The sequence below is a fragment of the Mesoplodon densirostris genome, chromosome 2, assembly GCF_025265405.1.
Source record: "Mesoplodon densirostris isolate mMesDen1 chromosome 2, mMesDen1 primary haplotype, whole genome shotgun sequence".
Classification (NCBI taxonomy): domain Eukaryota; kingdom Metazoa; phylum Chordata; class Mammalia; order Artiodactyla; family Ziphiidae; genus Mesoplodon; species Mesoplodon densirostris.
Window position 1 is genome coordinate 115,347,356 of NC_082662.1, and position 17,980 is coordinate 115,365,335.

A 17,980-nucleotide genomic window follows, 5' to 3' on the forward strand; every position below is an offset into this window, starting at 1 on the left:
AGCCGGGTCCCGCACCCGCTGGTTAGCAGACCCGCACGTGGAGTTCGTTCCCTTCTCCCGCACGAGACTGCTTGGGGGACACAGACCCACCACCCCGCACAGGCCCACAAAGCTGCACGCGGATCCACGAGTGAGCAAACACACAGCGCTGAGCAGATTTGTCGGGCGGAGGTGCGCGCTTTGCTCCCCTCTCCTCCCCTCCCCCCTGCCCTCCCCTCCTCCACCTCCCCAGCCCCCAGGCCCAGGGCAGCCGCGCGCCGGGCGGGGCGGGGGCGGGGCGGGGTGTCGGGCGGCGCCGGCCCAAAAGGCGGAGTCGCGAGGCGGAGGGCCCAGAGCAGTGAGCACTGTGCTGAGTGCGCCGCGGAGAAAGCCTGCGGGAACCCAGACCCGGAGGAGACCCTCGTCCCCGCCCGGCCTGGCCCGGCCCCGCGCTATGGAGTTCCTCTGGGCCCCTCTCTTGGGTCTGTGCTGCAGTCTGGCCGCTGCTGACCGCCACACCGTCTTCTGGAACAGTTCAAACCCCAAGTAAGCCCCGAGTCTCCGGCCGACAGCCTGGGCGCCCGGTTGGCACTGCTCCCCCCTCCAGGTTAACTGTCCCGGCTAGCCCCTAACCTGAGTCTCGGGGAGGTGACCGGAGGCGGGAGGGATCCCATAGACTTTCTTCTCCCCCATAGCTGGGAATACCCCACCCCAGGGCAGGACCCTGCCCGCATCTGCTTGCACAGGCACTGTCTCTGCCCCTCTTTTCCTTCCCTCTGGCACCCCTGTTACGCCGAAGTGAGGGACCCGCGTTGAACCCCCTGCCTTTAGCAGGGGCCACTCTCTCTGGCCGCCAGGGCTCTTGTTCTAGGCCCTTCCACTGAGAAAGCCTCTGTGCCTCTCCTTGTGTGTTACTTGGGCATCTGCCCACACTGACAGGTCTTGACATCCGGAGTAAGCAGAATGCTTATTGTAATCCTGGAAGGACCCTTCAGGAGGGACCTGGGCTGCCAGCATTAAGTATTCATTCTGTATTTAAGGTCACCCTGGAAAGCCCTCCCCCCTCAAGAGTCTTTTGAGGTGGCATGAATGAGGCACATGCTGTGTGTGGGTAGGCTTGAGGGTATCTGAGGTTCAGGTAGTAAAACTGAAGAGAAAGGGAGAGGGAGGTCGTGGGAAAGGTTTCAGAGGACAGGAAAGGGTTAAAAGGGTTACAAAGGGCTCTGGGCAGGAAGGAGTTAATTTCTCCGGGGCAGGTTTAGGGCTGTGAGGCAAATGGTACGGGGAGGGAGAAGCTCCATCGGACCCTTTGTTCTTTGTTCTTGAGTTTTCTGAAGTTATGGGAACAATATTTGCAGGAAAACGGGAGAGGGGGGTAAGGTGGAATAAGGAGAGGAGGGCTGGACACCTTGGGGTCGGGGGGGAAAAACACTTCACTCTGCCCAGCCACCGGCAGCCCTAGCAGGCCTACCCCCCACTCCCCTTGAGAAATAGATTGTGCCAGTTTCCTCTTGACCCTGTGGCAGCATTGCCTGGTAGGGGGTCTGTCGTCTGTGGCGAGCTGGGCAGGGAGGGAACAGCCAGCTGCCAACCCCAGAGGGCAATGCCCTCTTGCCCATTGGCCGCCTGACGGGGCAGTGCAGTCAGCCCTCCCCCACCTCACTCCTTGCTCTCTGTTCTTTGCTTCTTTGACCCAATCTTGTCCTAGAGGGAGAGAGCAAAGTCCCTGTTTATGCCCGTGCCAGGTGTTGGCTGAAGGAGGAGGAGGGGACAGGAAGCCAGGAGTAGGGAGGGGGGGACCCTGGCCTTTTCCGTTCCCAAGCTCCCAGGTTTCCTCTCTTTCAGGAAGGAGCCTCTTCCTTGCCCCCCCTCCCCGCCTTCCCTGACGCCGCTGCCCCCCTTTCCCAGATGGAGAGCAAGAGTCAAAGGAGTGCTAAGTGGAGCAGACTGTACCCCCAGGAGGGGGGTGATGGGCGCACCCACCAAGCACAGCTTCTGCCCTGTCCATCTGGACACACACACACACACACACACACACACACACACACACACACTACCATACCCAGGACTAAAGAGAAAGCCAGCCCAGAGTGGAGACCACAAGCAGCCAAGCCAGGCCCAGCTTAAGGGCAAAGACGAGGTGGTAATAAGCTGGGTGGGTATGAGGCTGGCATGGGTGACTCAGGGCAGTGGGCATCAGCCCTGGGATCTCCAGGCCCCAGGAGGGAGCAGCATGGGAAGAAGGGCAGTGCCACTGTGAGCTGCACCCTGGCCTCCTCGGTGCTAGAGGGGCAGGTACCCCACCCATTCAGACCTGTCAGCTCCTTTTGCCTGGAGGACAGTGCCCAGAGCAAGTGGGCACTGGGCCATCCTGGGGTCCTGGGGGCTGTCCACATTTGACAAGGGAAATTTTCACAGGTTCTCATGAATGCTGGGGTGGGTGGCAGAGGTAGATGAAGAATGAGTCAGTGCCCGTCATGGGAATGGAGGAAAGACGCCAGACCCAGAGCTGAAATACCTGTTCTGAAATGGCTTCTATGTTTATCTCTCCAGAGAGGAATTTTAAAAGCCTCTCTCTGCTCCTCCTCCCTCCCTCCCTCTCTCTCTCTCTCTCTCTCTCTCTCTCTCTCTCTCTCTTTTTCCCCAGGGTGGGGGAGGGGCCTTGGTAAGCCTAACTGGAGCACTAGCATGCTTCTGCAGAGCCAGGCCTCTTAAGGGTCTGAGCAGTGGGTGCCCACCTCAGAGGCCTCTTGGCCTAACCCCTGCCCCTCTCCCCACCACCCATGCCCCTGGCTTTGGTTTGAAGCAAGTTGGCTGCCAACTCTGCTGAGTCTCTAGCTGGCCGTGGTTGGTGGAATTCAGAGAAGCTGACCGGCTTGGAGAGGGAGGTGGGGAGGCACTTTTTCCCCTACTAGGACCCCACCTAGACTGGAGCCAGGTGTCTAGAGCTGCGGGGGAGGGGTCGGTGGGCAGTCCGGCTGGAGCCTTTGGAGCCTGGGGGGAATGGGCTGGGGGAGGGGAGCTGGCTCCATCTTGGGAAGAGGGAGGGGAGAGGCCTTCTCAGATCTGAGAAGTCCAGCATTTCTGGAGCTCATTTCACAAGAGGTGAAAGTATGGCTTTTGGAGATAAAGGGACAGAGAGGTTTTGGGGTGCTTTGAGAGAAGTGGACAAGGAGAGCTGAGCATAGATTTGAGTAGCTAGAAGGGGAGATTTGAGGGGACTGGATGAATTGATTAAAGCAATTTAACTCAAAAGGACTGGACATTATCTGTGGGCATGGATGTCCTGGGTGTTGGGGGAAAAGTGAAGTTGAACAATGTGAGATATACTCAGTGGGTCAAGGGGAAAAATGAGAGGAGTAAGAGAAGTGAAGACAGATTGTTGGACGCCGAGTACTAGCATGGGAAAGAGAAAGGGTTATGTGGATCTTGATTATAGAATGGGCCAGTAGGGTCTCAGATTGAGGTCTAATAGCAGTTAAAGGAGCAAGTGGTAGAATAGAGTTGGGGAAATATTTATAGGTAGAAGAGTGAGCAGAGGAAATATTTAGAAGCCCATCCTTGGGTAAATATCAGGGAGGTTATGGGAAGTGCCTTGGTACCTGAAAGATACTAAGTGGATGCTATTTAGAGGATTAGTGGCAGACGATGGTGGCGGGAATGTTTGGAGATGGTGGAAATATATTTAAGAGATCAAGATCAGGGCTTCCCTGGTGGCACAGTGGTTGAGAGTCCACCTGCCGATGCAGGAGACGTGGGTTCGTGCCCCGGTCCGGGAAGATCCCACATGCCGCGGAGCGGCTGGGCCCGTGAGCCATGGCCGCTGAGCCTGCGCGTCCAGAGCCTGTGCTCCGCAGCGGGAGAGGCCACAACAGTGAGAGGCCCACATACCGCAAAACAAAACAAAACAAAACAAAAAAAAACAGAGATCAAGATGAGTAAATTAAATACTGGAAGTTGAGAGTTTAAAAAATCTTTGGTGGGGGCGGTGGTCCAGTATGAAACGTGAGGGGTCATGTAAACATTTGGAAGCTCAAGGCTCTGGCCTGGCTTCTGAGTGACCACCAGCTTTCTCTACCTCTGCGCATGCCCAGGTTTCGGAATGAGGACTACACAGTACACGTGCAGTTAAATGACTACCTGGACATCATCTGTCCTCATTATGAGGATGACTCTGTGGCAGACGCTGCCATGGAGCGGTACACACTGTACCTGGTGGAGCGTGAGCAGTACCAACTGTGCCAACCCCAATCCAAGGACCAGGTCCGCTGGCAGTGCAACCAGCCCAGTGCCAGGCATGGCCCAGAGAAGCTGTCTGAGAAGTTCCAGCGCTTCACACCCTTTACCCTGGGCAAGGAGTTCAAAGAGGGACACAGCTACTACTACATCTGTGAGTGCCCGGGAGGCATGCACACAGGTGCACACACTGGGGGACACACCTGGCATGATGTACATGCTTTGGTACATGCTTAGTGGGAAGGCAAGCAGCAGACGGCCCCTTCCAATCCTGAAGTCTGTTTTCGTTCATTCCCATTACAAATGTGGAGTGAGCTTCTACTGTGTCCTGGGCACTCTGCTTAGCACTATAGGCGCAGAGATAAATAAAACATTACAGAGTCCCTGTCCTCCAGGAACCTGGAAAGGGACATACATAGATTAACAGACCATTAGAACAGGGTGATATGGTAGATATGAGCTCAGGGGCCCTGCGGAAATGACTTGAGTACCTGCTAGTCTGGGGTGGGGGGCGCACCTCAGAGAAGGCTTCCTGGGGAAGATGACCCAAGAGTTTAGGACAGACAGAGGAGCTGGCCAAACAAGGGGACATGTGCAAAGAGGCATGACATCTTCAGGGAACTTCATATGGTTCAGACTGACTGGAACAGGAGGGACGCCTGGAAGTGGGGAGATAGGAGCTTGGAGAAATAGACAGGGTAGATAGAGCATGGGGGCCTAAGAAGTGCTAAGGAGTTTGGACTTTATCCTGAGGGCAGTGGAGAGCCACTGGTGGATTTTACAAGTTGTGAGATCAGCTTTGTATAGAATGAATCCAGGACTCACCCTGTCAGTGGGGCTTAGGCAGGGTGAGGACAAAGTGGCCAGGTAAGGGGAACATATTGTGCAGGTTGCCCCCAACTTCAGGCTGGGAGGAGTGGAGGATGGGCTGTAGGGAGGGGACAGTGTCTATGTTCTTTTTACCACCACCTCCAAAGTCAGGGGTTATTCCCAAGAATGGGAGCTTGGACTGAACTTGGGGCAGAAAGTGGGCAAAAACTAAGGAAGGTGAGAATCAAAGATTAGAGGGAGGGGCTTCCCTGGTGGCACAGTGGTTGAGTCCGCCTGGCGATGCAGGGGACGCAGGTTCGTGCCCCGGTCTGGGAAGATCCCACATGCCGCAGAGCAGCTGGGCCTGTGAGCCATGGCCGCTGAGCCTGCGCGTCCAACGGGAGAGGCCACAACAGTGAGAGGCCCGTGTACCGCAAAAAAAAAAAAAAAAAAAAAAAAAAAAAAGATTAGAGGGAAGAGAGGGATTAAAATGAGTAGGGACTGAGAAAGCAGGGTCAGAGGCATTTATTTACGCTTATATTTTCTTCCAAAAAAGTTTCCTTCCTTATCACTCTCTGGATTTATTTTGTAGCCAAACCCATCCACTACCAGGAAGACCAGTGCTTGAGGTTGAAGGTGAACGTCAATGGCAAAATCAGTGAGTGTCACAGCCTTGTGGGCCTCCTTGCTCCATCGCTATCCTGGGCCTGGTCTAGTGATCTGGGATGGTTGGGAAGTCCCACTGCCCAGCCCACCCAGCATTCCCACCCCTCTGCCTCCTTGGTGTACCAAGTACCTGACCTAAGACCACCCTTATCTTTCAGCTCACAGTCCTCAGGCCCATGCCAATGCACAGGAGAAGAGACTTCCAGCAGGTAGGTGGCTGGAGCAAATTGGGCCTGGGGCACAAAAGGGGGTCTGCTTGAAGAGGGTGGGTACAGGAGGTGGCTCTTTTGCCAGGCAGGGGCAGGGGAAACCTCGCTGGGCTGAGGGCCAGTGCCAATAGGGGGGCTGCTCACCTTGGGGGCCTCTGTCCTCTCACCTTGCAGACGACCCAGAGGTGCAGGTTCTACATAGCATTGGTCACAGTGCCGCCCCCCGCCTCTTCCCACTCGCCTGGGCTGTGCTGCTCCTGCCATTCCTGCTGCTGCAAACCCCATGAAGGTGTATGCCGCATGCACTGTAAGAACTGGAACTGGGCTGAGGGGGCAGGGCGGGCCTCCCAAAGCCCTAGTCCTGGGAACCACTCCTACCACGTGCACAAGCTGCCACCCAGCAGCCTCAAAACGGGTCAGTATTAAAGCTTTCAACCCAAAGGAGGTCAGCAAGCCTGACAGTGCCATCCTCGCCTCCACCTCAGAGGGATGGACAAAGAAGTGGAGACAGTCCTTTCCCCTCCATTCCTGCCCTTAAGCCAAAGAAACGAGCTGTGTGGACATGGCCTCTTAAGAAGGGCACTGTGGGAGCCGAGCTGAAAGGGGCTTGGGCTTACATGGATGGACACTGAGCTTGGCAAAGATGTCCCTCCCAGAGAGAGCCAGGATGGCTCTGAAGGAAAAGCAAGAGACAGTTTCCTGCTTGGGAGCCAGGGACAGGAGAGGCAGCATGCTTGGGCTGACCCAGCATCTCCCCCAAGACTTTCCTCTGTGGAGGTGCCACGGAGAGGACTGTAGCCAGGCACTACATCCTCTCCCACCCTGGGGCATCACTCCACAGAGCTGCGCCAGCAGGGGGGCTGTGCCTACCTGTTCTTAGAGTGTAGCTGTAAGGGCAGTGCCCATGTGCACAGAGTCTGTGCCTAGACTGACTGTAGCCTGAAGGGCAGGGCCCACGAGTACAGAATCTGTATATGAACTAGATGTGTGTCTGCTGATTTCTACAACTGGAGTTTTTTTATACAATGTTCTTTGTCTCAAAATAAAGCAATGTGTTTGTTTTTTTGGACATGCTTGTCTGCCCTTCCATCCTAATTTATGACCATTGAGTCCCTGCTGCTGCTAGGCTCTGTGCTATGTCAGTAGCAATTGGGTTTGAGTTTTTTCCCCTCTCTCTGAAAAGAATACATGCCCCTCACCAGCCCACAAGGGTGGGGTGTTTCCTCCTCTGAGGATTGTCCAGGACAGGAGTGCTCCCCACAGCAGTCTCTCGGGTTCTAGGCTGCACCCCACTCTGGAAGTTCCTCCTGTCCAACCTCCGCCCCACTCGTATCCTCTCAGCGCTGGGCTTTGGCGTACTGTTCAGGTACTCAGGCTCTTGGGTGAGTCAGGGCAGCCGCTCGGAACGCCTGCCAGCTGAGGCATGCGGCTCGCCCCACAGCCCCACCAGCAGAGATGTGTGGGAGGCTGGGAGGGAAAGTTCCCGGCAGCAAGTTGGTTGGACTAGGGGGGGTCGGTGATACACGTTTGTCCAGTGGATTGGCCAAGTCACGGAAAGCCGGCAGTGTGCCTGAAGGGGGAGGGCATCTCACAAAGACTTGGTGATTCCTGGCAGTCCCTGTTACTTAGGGAAGAGACCGGAAAGAGGCTTCAGCAAACAGCGAAAAAATCTCCTAATCCCTGGGCAACTGAAGTTCTGAGCTGCGGCCCTCCGTGAAAGCGTGTTGAATTCCCCGTAGCAAGCTTTTGAGTTCTACCACGTAGGCTTGCGGCCTATGGGAAAGTGAGTTGAGGCTGGGGGTCTGGGTGATCCAAGAAGTAAGCATAGAGTGTGGAGCGGCTGATGCCGGGGACAAATCCGCGGAGCCTTAGGAAGGAGACCGGCCAGAAAACCGAGAGCAACGGGAAGACGGGCAACCCTGCAAGCCGACAGCGGGCCGGCGGGGTCGGCACAGGCCCTCGCAGGGGCGGGGCCTGAGCTCCGGCTTGAAGCTCTAGGGGTGGGCCGGGTTCCGGTTCAGTTTCCGGGGGGACGGCCGAACGCGCAGGGGCGGGGCCGGGGGCGCAAAGGGGCGGGGCTCCGGCGTCGCGGGCTTCGGTTCCTGCTAGCTGGCCGCAGGCGCCGAGCTCGGGATCCGACTCGGGGAGGGATGGAGGCGGGCGGATTGGCCGACTCGCTTCTTTCCGGAGCTTGCGTGCTCTTCACCCTCGGCATGTTCTCCACCGGCCTGTGAGAGCGCGGACGGGCTGGGCTGGGGCAGGACCAGGAAGTCAGGAAAGGAGAGAGAGGGGACAGAGACGTGGCCGCAGCCCCAGGCTGCATCTGGAACCTAGGGTCAAAGTGGAATCGGGTCGAGAGGGCCGGGGTACAAGGGCAAGGCTGGTCACTTTACCTGAGGGAGAAGGCCAGGGTGCTGAGGGTAGGGCCGGGGGTCTGCAGTTGTCCAGAAAGGATGACAGGCATCGGGGATTTCGACGCCCCAGCTGCCTGTTTCTCCCTTTCCACCTCTCCCCCCCTGCCTTCGGGTCCCCGTTACAGCTCGGACCTCAAGCACATGCGGATGACCCGGAGTGTGGATAGTGTCCAGTTCCTGCCCTTTCTCACCACGGATGTCAAGTGAGAGGGGCGATGCCTGCGGCGGGAAAGGCTGTCTGAGGGAGGTTGGGGAGGGGTGAGGAGGAATGTGGACGAGGCCCCTCGGGTCCCCCGCTCACACTCAACCCAGCGGGCGAATGTCCCTCCCCTCCACCCTGCAGCAACCTGAGCTGGCTGAGTTATGGGGCCCTGAAGGGAAACTGGACGCTAATCGTCGTCAACGCCGTGGGTGCTGTGCTTCAGACCCTGTATATCTTGGTGTATCTGCACTATTGCCATCGGAAGGTAGAGCCCCTTCCTCTGCTGCATGCCCTGCCCTGCCTTGCTGGCAGGGCACTGTTTCCTAGAAGACTATAACAGGCTGGCACTGCCAACTTTTCCTGGAAGACCCCTCCAGCCTTGCAGTCCTCCTTCCGACATGAAGCCAGCCTTCTGAGACTCACATATTGTCCCCCATTCTGGCAAAGCTGGTAGCTCTGCCTAGCCTGATGGTGCCTTGCTGCCCAACAAACTGAGTGGAAAGGTATTTTGTCTCCATAGTTCCTTCAAAGTCAGTGCCAGTGGCTGAGAGTGAGATGATCCGCTCTGCTTCCCCATTCACACAAGCATTAAGCTCCTACTCTGTGTAGCAAGCTCACCAAAAAAAGATACCTTTCCCGGGCTTCCGTGGTGGCGCAGTGGTTGAGAGTCCGCCTGCCGATGCAGGGGACACGGGTTCGTGCCCCGGTCCGGGAAGATCCCACGTGCCGCGGAGCGGCTGGGCCCGTGAGCCATGGCCGCTGAGCCTGCGCGTCCGGAGCCTGTTCTCCGCAACGGGAGAGGCCACAGCAGTGAGAGGCCCGCATACTGCAAAAAAAGAGATACCTTTCCCGCTCCTAGAAACCTACAGGGTTGTGCGTGGATCAGACATGTGCTCAAGTCACTGGTGGGAAAGAGGATGTGACAAGTGCAATACTGGAGGCTTGGGCAAAGGTTGGCTCCCCAGCTGGAGCATGGGAGAGGGCAGGATGAATTAATTCCAGCAGCAGAGTCAGAGAGGGCTCCTGGTACATCCAGAAGTAAGGCTACTCTCTCCTCTGCAGCATGCTGTGCTCCTTCAGACTGCAACCCTGCTGGGGGTCCTTGTCCTGGGTTTTGGCTACTTTTGGCTCCTGGTGCCCGACACTGAGACCCGGCTTCAGCAGCTGGGCCTCTTCTGCAGTGTCTTCACCATCAGTATGTACCTCTCACCACTAGCTGACTTGGTGAGTGGGGGTGTCCAGGGAGGAAAGGAAGATAAGTCTCCCATAGCCAGAGACTGTAGCTTATACTCCAGAGGAAGGAAAGACCCAAATCCTGGAAGGGGACGGGGCAGTAGAATTGGGTGAGTGGGGGGCAGGAGGGAAAGGTTGGGTAACAGAAGATCAGGGAGGACGTTGGACTTTTTTTCTGAGGAAATTCTTAGGCAAGGTGGGAGATTTACTATGTGCCTTGCTAGAAGTGTCTTTCATCCTTTCCCACAGGCCAAGGTCATTCGTACTAAATCGACCCAACGTCTCTCCTTTTCACTCACCATTGCCACCCTCCTCACCTCTGCCTCCTGGACGTTCTATGGGTTTCGACTAAAAGATCTGTACATTGTGGTAAGCAGAACAGGGGCGGGGTGACAGGTGTACGAGGTGGAAAATCAGCTCCTCTCCTCATAGCAGCCCTTGTGATTTCAGGTGCCCAACCTTCCAGGAATACTCACCAGCTTCATTCGCTTCTGCCTTTTCTGGAAGTACCCCCAGGAGCAAGACAGGAACTATCAATTTCTACAAACCTGAGGGAGTTCACCTGACCACTGGGCACCTTAATGCCAACCTACTACCAAAGAAACCTTGTTTCAGCTCTTCCTGCTGGTCACCTCCACTGGTGAAGTGTGTTGTGGTAAAGGAAAAGAACTGCTTTGAGAATCCAGGGACTAAAGAAAGGGCTTTACTTAGAAGACTGGATGGAACCTGGGAGATGAATCACTTTTTTTTTTTTTCAAGATTTAATTTTTAATTTTGGAGGTCGGGGTGAAATCTTTAGAATGTGCCTTAAAATAAACTGTTCCCTACCCCTTGCCCATCAAGGCTCGTTCTCTCTTCAGGGATAGTCAACCTGCCTGGTTTGGTGAAGGGTAGACGGGAACTGTCTGATCCACAGTTACTCTTGGGCTGGTAGGGTTGGCTCAGAAAAGGTATCTGAAAGAACCAAGAAGTTGTAAAGACGTAGGAAGGCCTTAAAAAGAACAGAGCTTGGATGTTATGAAGAAGAATAGGCTTCAAGAAGTCCTTCCTAACAGGGCTAAAAAGACCAGGAAAGTGAAATGACTTTTCCATTCTGAGAGATCTTGAGAAGGGCGTCTTTGCCTCCTTCGGAGCAGATAGGAGGAAGTACCAGCAGAATGCAAAGATAAAGGCTGAGAGAGCTTCAGGAAGGTGGCTCTTCTACCTCTCACTTCTCAACAGCTGGTACACAGAATCCCCAATTCCCATCATCCATACTCCATACTCAAAACAAAGTTAGAAAATAAACTGGCGCTTTAATGGGGGAGGGGAGGGGAAGGCAGGCTGTCCGTTCGGGAATGAGGTTAGGGTGTCAGAAGCGCAACCCCCTGCGGGCCAAGTCGGCTCGGGCCTCCTGGATCTGGCTCTGCAGCTCGCGGGCGGCGTCCTCGCAGTCGTGAAAAGTGGCCACGCGATAGCCCACAGTACCCAGTGCATAGCAGCCGGCGGACACCAGCAAGTAGGCGGGCAGTGACCACAGGACCTCCCGGCATGACGAGGGCAGCTCCAGGCCCAGGGCTCCCATGGTCAAAGCAGCCCAGGTGGAGCCCAGGAGCGCCAGTCCCCACAGCCACTGCGCTAATTTCGTCATGGTCACTGCGGGAAGAGGAAGCAGAGCTTGAGGTCCCTGACACCCCGCTACCCGCTCTTCATTTGAGACCCATTCCCTGTCCTTCTACCTCACCCCCTCTCCGTTCCACCTAACCTCAGGGCCGCTCCTCCGTCGCTCCCGACCTCCACCCTCCACTCTCAGCCCTCAGCCCTCCTCCTACACTTACCTCCCAGCCTAGCGTCTTCCCTGCGCCGCACGGCTCCGACGTCAGCGCCCGGAATCCTCCACGGCTCGTGCTCCGCCGCCGCGCGGCCTTCTGGGAGTTGTAGTCCTCGAGCGGCGCCTGGCAGGCTCGTGACCGCGGTCTTGACCTAGGCTGTGCTCAGCCGGCTCCGCTCCTGCAGCCGCGACCTGGGCCCAGAGGGCTTTCGGTGCTGCTTCCCTACCTCGAGACCCCGCTCCAAGCTGGCGTGGGGCTTGTAGACAGCCTGAGGACACCCTTAAGCCTTGCAACAAGATGGGAATGTAATATCGTTCCTCTTAAATTCACTTCTCCTGCACAAAAATTCCACTCATTCATTCATTCATTCATTCATTCATTCACTTATTTATTCTTTTATTCATTCATTCAGTGGAACGTTTCTTGAGCGTCACGACAGACTTTGGAGAAATAGAGATGTCAAGACACGGACCCTTCTGGGGTGGAAGGAGGAAAGCAGGAGTCAGGAAAGCAGATGCATTGACAACTAACAGGTGCCCTGAGATAGGTGCCCTGAGATAGGTGTTAGAACAGAGGTTGTCTTTTTTTTTTTTTTTTTTTGCGGTACACGGGCCTCTCACTGTTGTGGCCTCTCCCGTTGTGGAGCACAGGCTCCAGACGTGCAGGCTCAGTGGCCATGGCCCACGGGCCCAGCCGCTCTGTGTCATGTGGGATCCTCCCGGACCGGGGCACGAACCCGTGTCCCCTGCATCAGCAGGCGGACTCTCAACCACTGCGCCACCAGGGAAGCCCGGTTGTCATATTTTAAAAGAGAAACTCAGAGGAGCAACCAGTAAGACTTGGAGCCAGAAGAAGAAGTGCTTCAGGAGGGTGTCTTTAAGGGAAAAAAAACTGTGGGGACAGAGGAATCACCTGATGTGTTTAAGGTATTAAGAGAAGGTGTATATGCTTTTCAGAATTTGGGGGATGAATTCATGATAGGTATGTAGAAAACCAAGTGAAAGAAAAGGTCAGGCAATTATCAACTTCAGGGAAAACAAAGAGTTATAAAAGAAAGGAAGGATGGGCAGACAGAAAACAAATTATAGTGTCATAATAATCAGCAGATTAAACAGTCATTGAGGGGCTATTTTGTGTCATGCCTTTTGTGACACTGCATGTTTGATTTTCACAACAGGCTGCAGTAGGTACTTTTATATCCCCATGTATGAATGAGGAAACCAAAGCGGAGAGAAGGTAAAAGGTAAGTAACTTGCCCGAGGTCATGCAGGGTAGTAAGTAGCAGACTGTCCCATCTGACTCAAAGCTATATGCTTAGTAATTTCACCTTTCTGGGTTACTGGTATAGGAATGGGCAGATAAGGATCGTCATAGCCGCTGACATTCATTGATTGATTACTCTGTGCCAGGCACTGTAATGAGTACTTTATGTGCATAATCTCATTCAATCTTTACAGCCACCATATGAAGTAGGTACTATTATTATCTCCATTTCACAAATGAAGAAACAGGTATGCCCCAGATAGTCAGACTAGACTGCAGAGCCTGCAAACTTTGCCACTAAGGTATAGCATCTCCCTACCTAGATCAATGGAACAGAATAAAAAGTGAAGAAATAGATCAAACATACACCATTTCAGCATATGATAGAAATGGCATCTCCAGTGAGGAAAGATAGATTATTTGAAAAACATTTGCAACAAGCTTACCATTTGAAAAAGTAAATTAAGTTATATTTCAACCTCACGTCTTATACTAAAATAAATTCCCAGTGCATTAAACAAAACTTCATGTGAAAAGTGAAACCCTAAATATGCCACAAGAAAATGTGGGTACATATTTCTCTAATGTTCAGCTCAAGCATCACGTCCTCCAAGCAGCCTTCCTGGGCCTTGACCCTGTCTTGCAGGGTTGGATACCATCTTCCTCCTCTGAGCTCCCACAGGCTCTCTTTTATAGATGGCACTTACCATGTTGAGCTGTAGGTGTTTTGTTTCCCCACTTGGGCCACCCAGGACCATTGTAACTCCAGGACCAAGCATAGCGTGGGAAACCCAGAGGGCTTCTATAAATGTAAGATGAGGGGCAGAAGGAAGGACAGGTTAGCATTTGATGGTCTCCAGGGAAACTGACCCAGCTGTCCTGGTCCCAGGAAATATAACTACTCCAGAGACTCCCATCTACTGGACACAGGGTCTTTGGCTTTGGATAGCATTGGACGAAAGCCAGCAGATTCTTATGGTCCAACTCCTTTCTCTTCAATCTTTTTACAGACCTTTACCCTTCTGCAGCTACAGCAGGCCACAAGTAGACATGATTATAGCAAGGTATGAAAGGCAGTACAGCTTGGGGGTTAAAAGTTTGGGCTTTTAGAGCCCCAGATGTCCTGAGGTTGGGTCCTGCCTCTTTCCTTTACTTACCTATGTGACCTTGGGCAAGTAACTTAACCTCTCTGAGCTTCAGTTTTCTCACGTTTGTTGGAGTTTTCTCCTTTGGCAAGCTTTTATTTATTTTTTGGCTGTGTTGGGTCTTTGTTGCTGTGCGCAGGCTTTTTCTAGTTGCATCGAGTGGGGGCTACTCTTCGCTGCAGTGCATGGGCTTCTCATTGCGGTGCCTCCTCTTGTGGAGCACCGGCTCTAGGCGCGCAGTGGCTCATGGGCTAGTTGCTCTGCGGCATGTGGGATATTCCTGGACCAGGGCTTGAACCTGTGTCCCCTGCATTGGCAGGCGGATTCTTAACCACTGTGTGCCACCAGGGAAGTCCCATCTTTGGCAAGCTTTGGTTTCAGTGAGAGACAAATTCCAAATCTGGAGCCCTCTATTTATTTATTTATTTTATTTATTTATTGGCCGCACCTCGCAGCTTGCAGGATCTTAGTTCCCCGACCAGGGGTTGAGCCCAGGCCCTCGACAGTGAGAGCACAGAGTCCTAACCACTAGACAACCAGGAAATTCCCGTGGAGCCCTTATTCTAAAGTGCACTAAAGATGGGAGAATATGCAAAATTACATACAACACAGAGGAAGGGATTGACTGTTTCAGGGAAGGCATGAGCCTCTATCAAATAGGCCCTAAAGCCCAAGGTAATACTGGAAAGATGAGTAAGAGAATTCAGGTAGTGGTTGAGGGCAGCACTTGCAAAGCCAAGGGAAAGCCTGAACAAAGGCAGGGAGGCTTGAGAGTTCATTGTGAGTAACCCACTGTGTCTGTCTCTGGCACAAAGACTGCTTCATGGTGGAGTGGCAGGAGGTGAGGCTGGAAAGGCCAGCCAGGGTCAGGCTACCTAAGAAAGACCCCTTAAAAGTATTTGTGTTAATACTGTATGCCATCAATATATGTGGAACCTAGAAAAATGGTACAAATGAGCCAGTTTGCAGGGCATAAATAGAGACACAGATGTAAAGAACAAACGTATGGACATCAAGAGGGGAAAGTGGTGGTGGTGGGATGAACTGGGAGATTGGGATTGACATATAAAAACTAATATGTATAAAATAGATAACTAATAAGAACCTGCTGTATAAAAAATAAATAAAATAAAATTCAAAAAAATATTACCTAATAAAATAAAGGACAAAATTATAAAATAAATGGTAAGAAATTTGGGAAAATAAATTTGCAACAATAAAAAAAATACTGTATGCTAACACATATATATGGAATCTACAAAAAAAAAATGGTTCTAAAGAACCTAGGGGCAAGACAGGCATAAAGATGCAGACGTAGAGAATGGACTTGAGGACACGGGGAGGGGGAAGGGTAAGCTGGGACGAAGTGAGAGAGTGGCATGGACATATATACACTACCAAATGTAAAATAGCTAGCTAGTGGGAAGCAGCCACATAGCACAAGGAGATCAGCTCCATGCTTTGTGGCCACCTAGAGGGGTGGGATAGGGAGGGTGGGAGGGAGGCTCAAGAGGGAGGGGATATGGGGATATATGTATACGTATAGGTGACTCACTTTGTTATACGGCAGAAACTAACACACCATTGTAAAGCAATTATGCTCCAGTAAAGATGTTAAAAAAAAAAGTATTTATGTTGGGTTTGGTCCCTCAGGTCAGCATCTTCCCCCCTTAGAGAAGTGGGAGGTCCCCATGTGTGCCTGTGTGTGTCCTGTCAGGCAGCAGGTGCCATGGTGATTATTGGGTCCTTGAGGAAGGTTCCAGGTGATTAGATTGTGTTGATTCTATCAGCATCCTCAGGGCACCCACAGCTTCATTGGGGTGACAGGACAGACAGACATGTAATCCACAAAAACACATACAGACAAAATCACAGCCGGGCTTTCAGGGGAAATAGTGCATCAGAGATTGTGCTGCTGACTGGAGAAGGGTCTGGGTGAATCAGGTGAACTAGAAGAGACCAAGATGGGAAAAGATGATAGCCTGAGGCAGGAGGGATCCAGGAACAGGGCTGGTGGCTGACAGAAACATTTGGCTGATTCTGAGGATTCAGCAGTTTGGAGCTGATGCAGGCTGGAAGTTGAGTTTTAGCAAAGAGCTCAAAGTGTGACAATGGTGTGTGGCTAGTGGGTCTTGGTTCTCTTAACAAACATGTATTTAGCAACTACTATACTATACGTCAAGCAGTATTCTAATGATCAAAAGAGACAAAATCTCTGCTTTCAATGAAGCTTGCAATGAAAACAAACTACTTCAATGAAATGGTAGGAGACAGACAGGAAACAAACAAATATTTAATATATCAAGTAGTGAGAAATACTGTGAAGAAAAATATAGCTAGGTGAGGGGCTAAAGGGTGACAGTGTACCATGTGATATAGCATGGTCAGAAGGGCGTCTCTGAGAGGGAGACATTTGCATGGAAACTTGAATGAGGTGAAGGACACAGAAGTGTAGATAACTGCTGGATGGCTGTTCCAGGCAGTGGGAACAGCTTGTGCAAAGGCCAGGAGGTGGCACAGAGGACACATGGAAGCCAGGAGTGGGATGGAGGAGCATGGGGAAGAGTGTGAGGAGATGAGGTCAGGCGTGGCAGGAATCAGATGCTGTGTTGTAACCGTGTTGGTTAAGCATCAAGGCAAATACCAATGGATCTGGATTTCAATTCCAGCCTTGCCTTCCCTTATAATCTTTTTCTTTCTCTTTCTTTTTTTCTTTCTTGCTTTATTTCTTTTTGGCTGTGTTGGGTCTTCGTTGCTACACGTGGGCTTTCTCTAGTTGCGGCGAGCAGGGGCTACTCTTTGTTGTGGTGCGCGGGTTTCTCATTGTGGAGGCTTCTCGTTGCAGAGCACAGGCTCCAGGCGTGCGGGCTTCGGTAGTTGTGTCACGCAGGCTCAGTAGTTTTGGCTCACGGGCTCTAGAGTGCAGGCTCAGTAGTTGTAGCACACGGACTTAGCTGCTCCGCGGCATGTGGGATCTTCCCAGACCAGGGATCCAACCCGTGTCCCCTGCATTGGCAGGCAGATTCTTAACCACTGTGCTACCAGGGCAGTCCTCCCTTATAATCTTGAGCAGGTTGTTTTAACCTCTTTTTCATTTTACCCCATTTCATTTCACTAAAACAGATGTATTGGTCGGGGTTCTCCAGAGAACCAGAACCAATAGGAGATATATCCGTGAAATTTAAGGTCTTGTCTCATGAAGTTGTAGAGGCTGGCAAACCCAATATCTGCAGGGTCTCTGTCTTGACTTCCTCCTGACTGGGGCTGGGAACAGTGGGCAGAGGGCCAGGTCCTAGCCCACATGAGTATAGACCAGTGAGAGAATCCAGCAGGCCAGACCCGACGTTGCTGTTCAAGTCCACAGGCTATCTGCCACTGAATTCCCTCTTTCTCTGGGGAGGTCAGTCTTTTGTTCTATGTAGTCCTTCAGTGGATTGGATGAGGCCCACCCACATTATGGAGGGCAATCTGCTTTACTCCTACTTTAAATGCAAATCTCATTCGAAAACCCTCTCACAGAAACATCCAGAGTGGGAATTCCTTGGTGGTCCAGTTGTTAGGACTCCACACTTCCACTGGAGAGAGCATGGGTTCGATCCCTGGTCGGGGAACTAAGATCTTGCACGCCACATGGTGCTGCCAAAAAATTTAAAAAAAGAAACATCCAGAGTAATGTTTGACCCAATATCCGGGCAATGTGGCCCAGCCAAGATGACACATAAAATTAACCACACAGAGTAAGAATATCAATCTCATAATGTTGATGTAAGTGTTGAAACTGAGAATATCTGTAAAGCACTAAGTTGGCTGGCTAGGTCATGGTTGTTATCACGTGGGAGAAGAAGATGACATTTGTCAAATGCCTAGTAGGTTAAGCTCTATGCTAGGCTCTTCCATGTTGTTATTTAATTCCAATCCTCTTTGCCACAATTTGAGGCAAGTATTATTATCCTCATTTTACAGGTGATGAATTTAAGGTGCAAAGAGATCACTCAGCTTGCCCAAGGACCCT

At 52.5% G+C, this 17,980-nt stretch overlaps 3 protein-coding genes across 8 annotated transcripts; 2 read left to right on the plus strand and 1 right to left on the minus strand.

Annotated features, from left to right (window-relative positions):
• The first annotated feature begins 331 nt into the window (after positions 1-331).
• EFNA1 (ephrin A1) lies at positions 332-6,969 on the plus strand. Of its 2 annotated transcripts, XM_060088159.1 has the most exons (5): positions 332-525; positions 4,074-4,369; positions 5,618-5,683; positions 5,850-5,900; positions 6,075-6,969. In XM_060088159.1, the coding sequence occupies exons 1-5, from the start codon at positions 434-436 to the stop codon at positions 6,185-6,187; spliced, it is 618 nt and encodes a 205-aa protein (XP_059944142.1). In that variant the 5' UTR covers positions 332-433; the 3' UTR covers positions 6,188-6,969. The 2 variants fall into 2 exon arrangements, with proteins under 2 accessions (XP_059944142.1, XP_059944141.1); XM_060088158.1 differs by having other exon boundaries at positions 5,618-5,900; positions 6,075-6,187.
• Positions 6,970-7,486: 517 nt separating this feature from the next.
• Positions 7,487-10,585, plus strand: SLC50A1 (solute carrier family 50 member 1). 4 transcript variants are annotated; one of them, XM_060088161.1, is made up of 6 exons: positions 7,487-7,683; positions 8,440-8,517; positions 8,658-8,781; positions 9,579-9,740; positions 9,999-10,118; positions 10,200-10,585. In XM_060088161.1, the coding sequence occupies exons 1-6, from the start codon at positions 7,676-7,678 to the stop codon at positions 10,299-10,301; spliced, it is 594 nt and encodes a 197-aa protein (XP_059944144.1). In that variant the 5' UTR covers positions 7,487-7,675; the 3' UTR covers positions 10,302-10,585. The 4 variants fall into 4 exon arrangements, with proteins under 4 accessions (XP_059944144.1, XP_059944143.1, XP_059944145.1 ...); XM_060088160.1 differs by lacking the exon at positions 7,487-7,683 and adding an exon at positions 7,998-8,130; XM_060088162.1 differs by lacking the exon at positions 7,487-7,683 and adding an exon at positions 7,998-8,130 and having other exon boundaries at positions 10,185-10,263.
• A 439-nt stretch (positions 10,586-11,024) lies between these two features.
• On the minus strand, positions 11,025-11,620 carry DPM3 (dolichyl-phosphate mannosyltransferase subunit 3, regulatory). Of its 2 annotated transcripts, none has more exons than XM_060088164.1 (2): positions 11,567-11,620; positions 11,025-11,384 (listed from the first exon to the last, which is right to left on the minus strand). In XM_060088164.1, the coding sequence occupies exon 2, from the start codon at positions 11,377-11,379 to the stop codon at positions 11,101-11,103; it is 279 nt and encodes a 92-aa protein (XP_059944147.1). In that variant the 5' UTR covers positions 11,380-11,384; positions 11,567-11,620; the 3' UTR covers positions 11,025-11,100. The 2 variants fall into 2 exon arrangements, with proteins under 2 accessions (XP_059944147.1, XP_059944149.1); XM_060088166.1 differs by lacking the exon at positions 11,567-11,620 and adding an exon at positions 11,494-11,554.
• Between the last annotated feature and the right edge of the window lie 6,360 nt (positions 11,621-17,980).

Coding starts and splice junctions, on each gene's coding strand:
- EFNA1 (XM_060088158.1), top strand. CDS start 434: ATGGAGTTCCTCTGGGCCCCTCTCTTGGGTCTGTGCTGCAGTCTGGCC. Junction 526..4,073: donor TGGAACAGTTCAAACCCCAA/GTAAGCCCCGAG, acceptor GCGCATGCCCAG/GTTTCGGAATGAGGACTACA. Junction 5,901..6,074: donor GGAGAAGAGACTTCCAGCAG/GTAGGTGGCTGG, acceptor CTCACCTTGCAG/ACGACCCAGAGGTGCAGGTT.
- SLC50A1 (XM_060088160.1), top strand. CDS start 8,051: ATGGAGGCGGGCGGATTGGCCGACTCGCTTCTTTCCGGAGCTTGCGTG. Junction 8,782..9,578: donor TGCACTATTGCCATCGGAAG/GTAGAGCCCCTT, acceptor TCTCCTCTGCAG/CATGCTGTGCTCCTTCAGAC. Junction 9,741..9,998: donor TCTCACCACTAGCTGACTTG/GTGAGTGGGGGT, acceptor CCTTTCCCACAG/GCCAAGGTCATTCGTACTAA.
- DPM3 (XM_060088164.1), bottom strand. CDS start 11,379: ATGACGAAATTAGCGCAGTGGCTGTGGGGACTGGCGCTCCTGGGCTCC.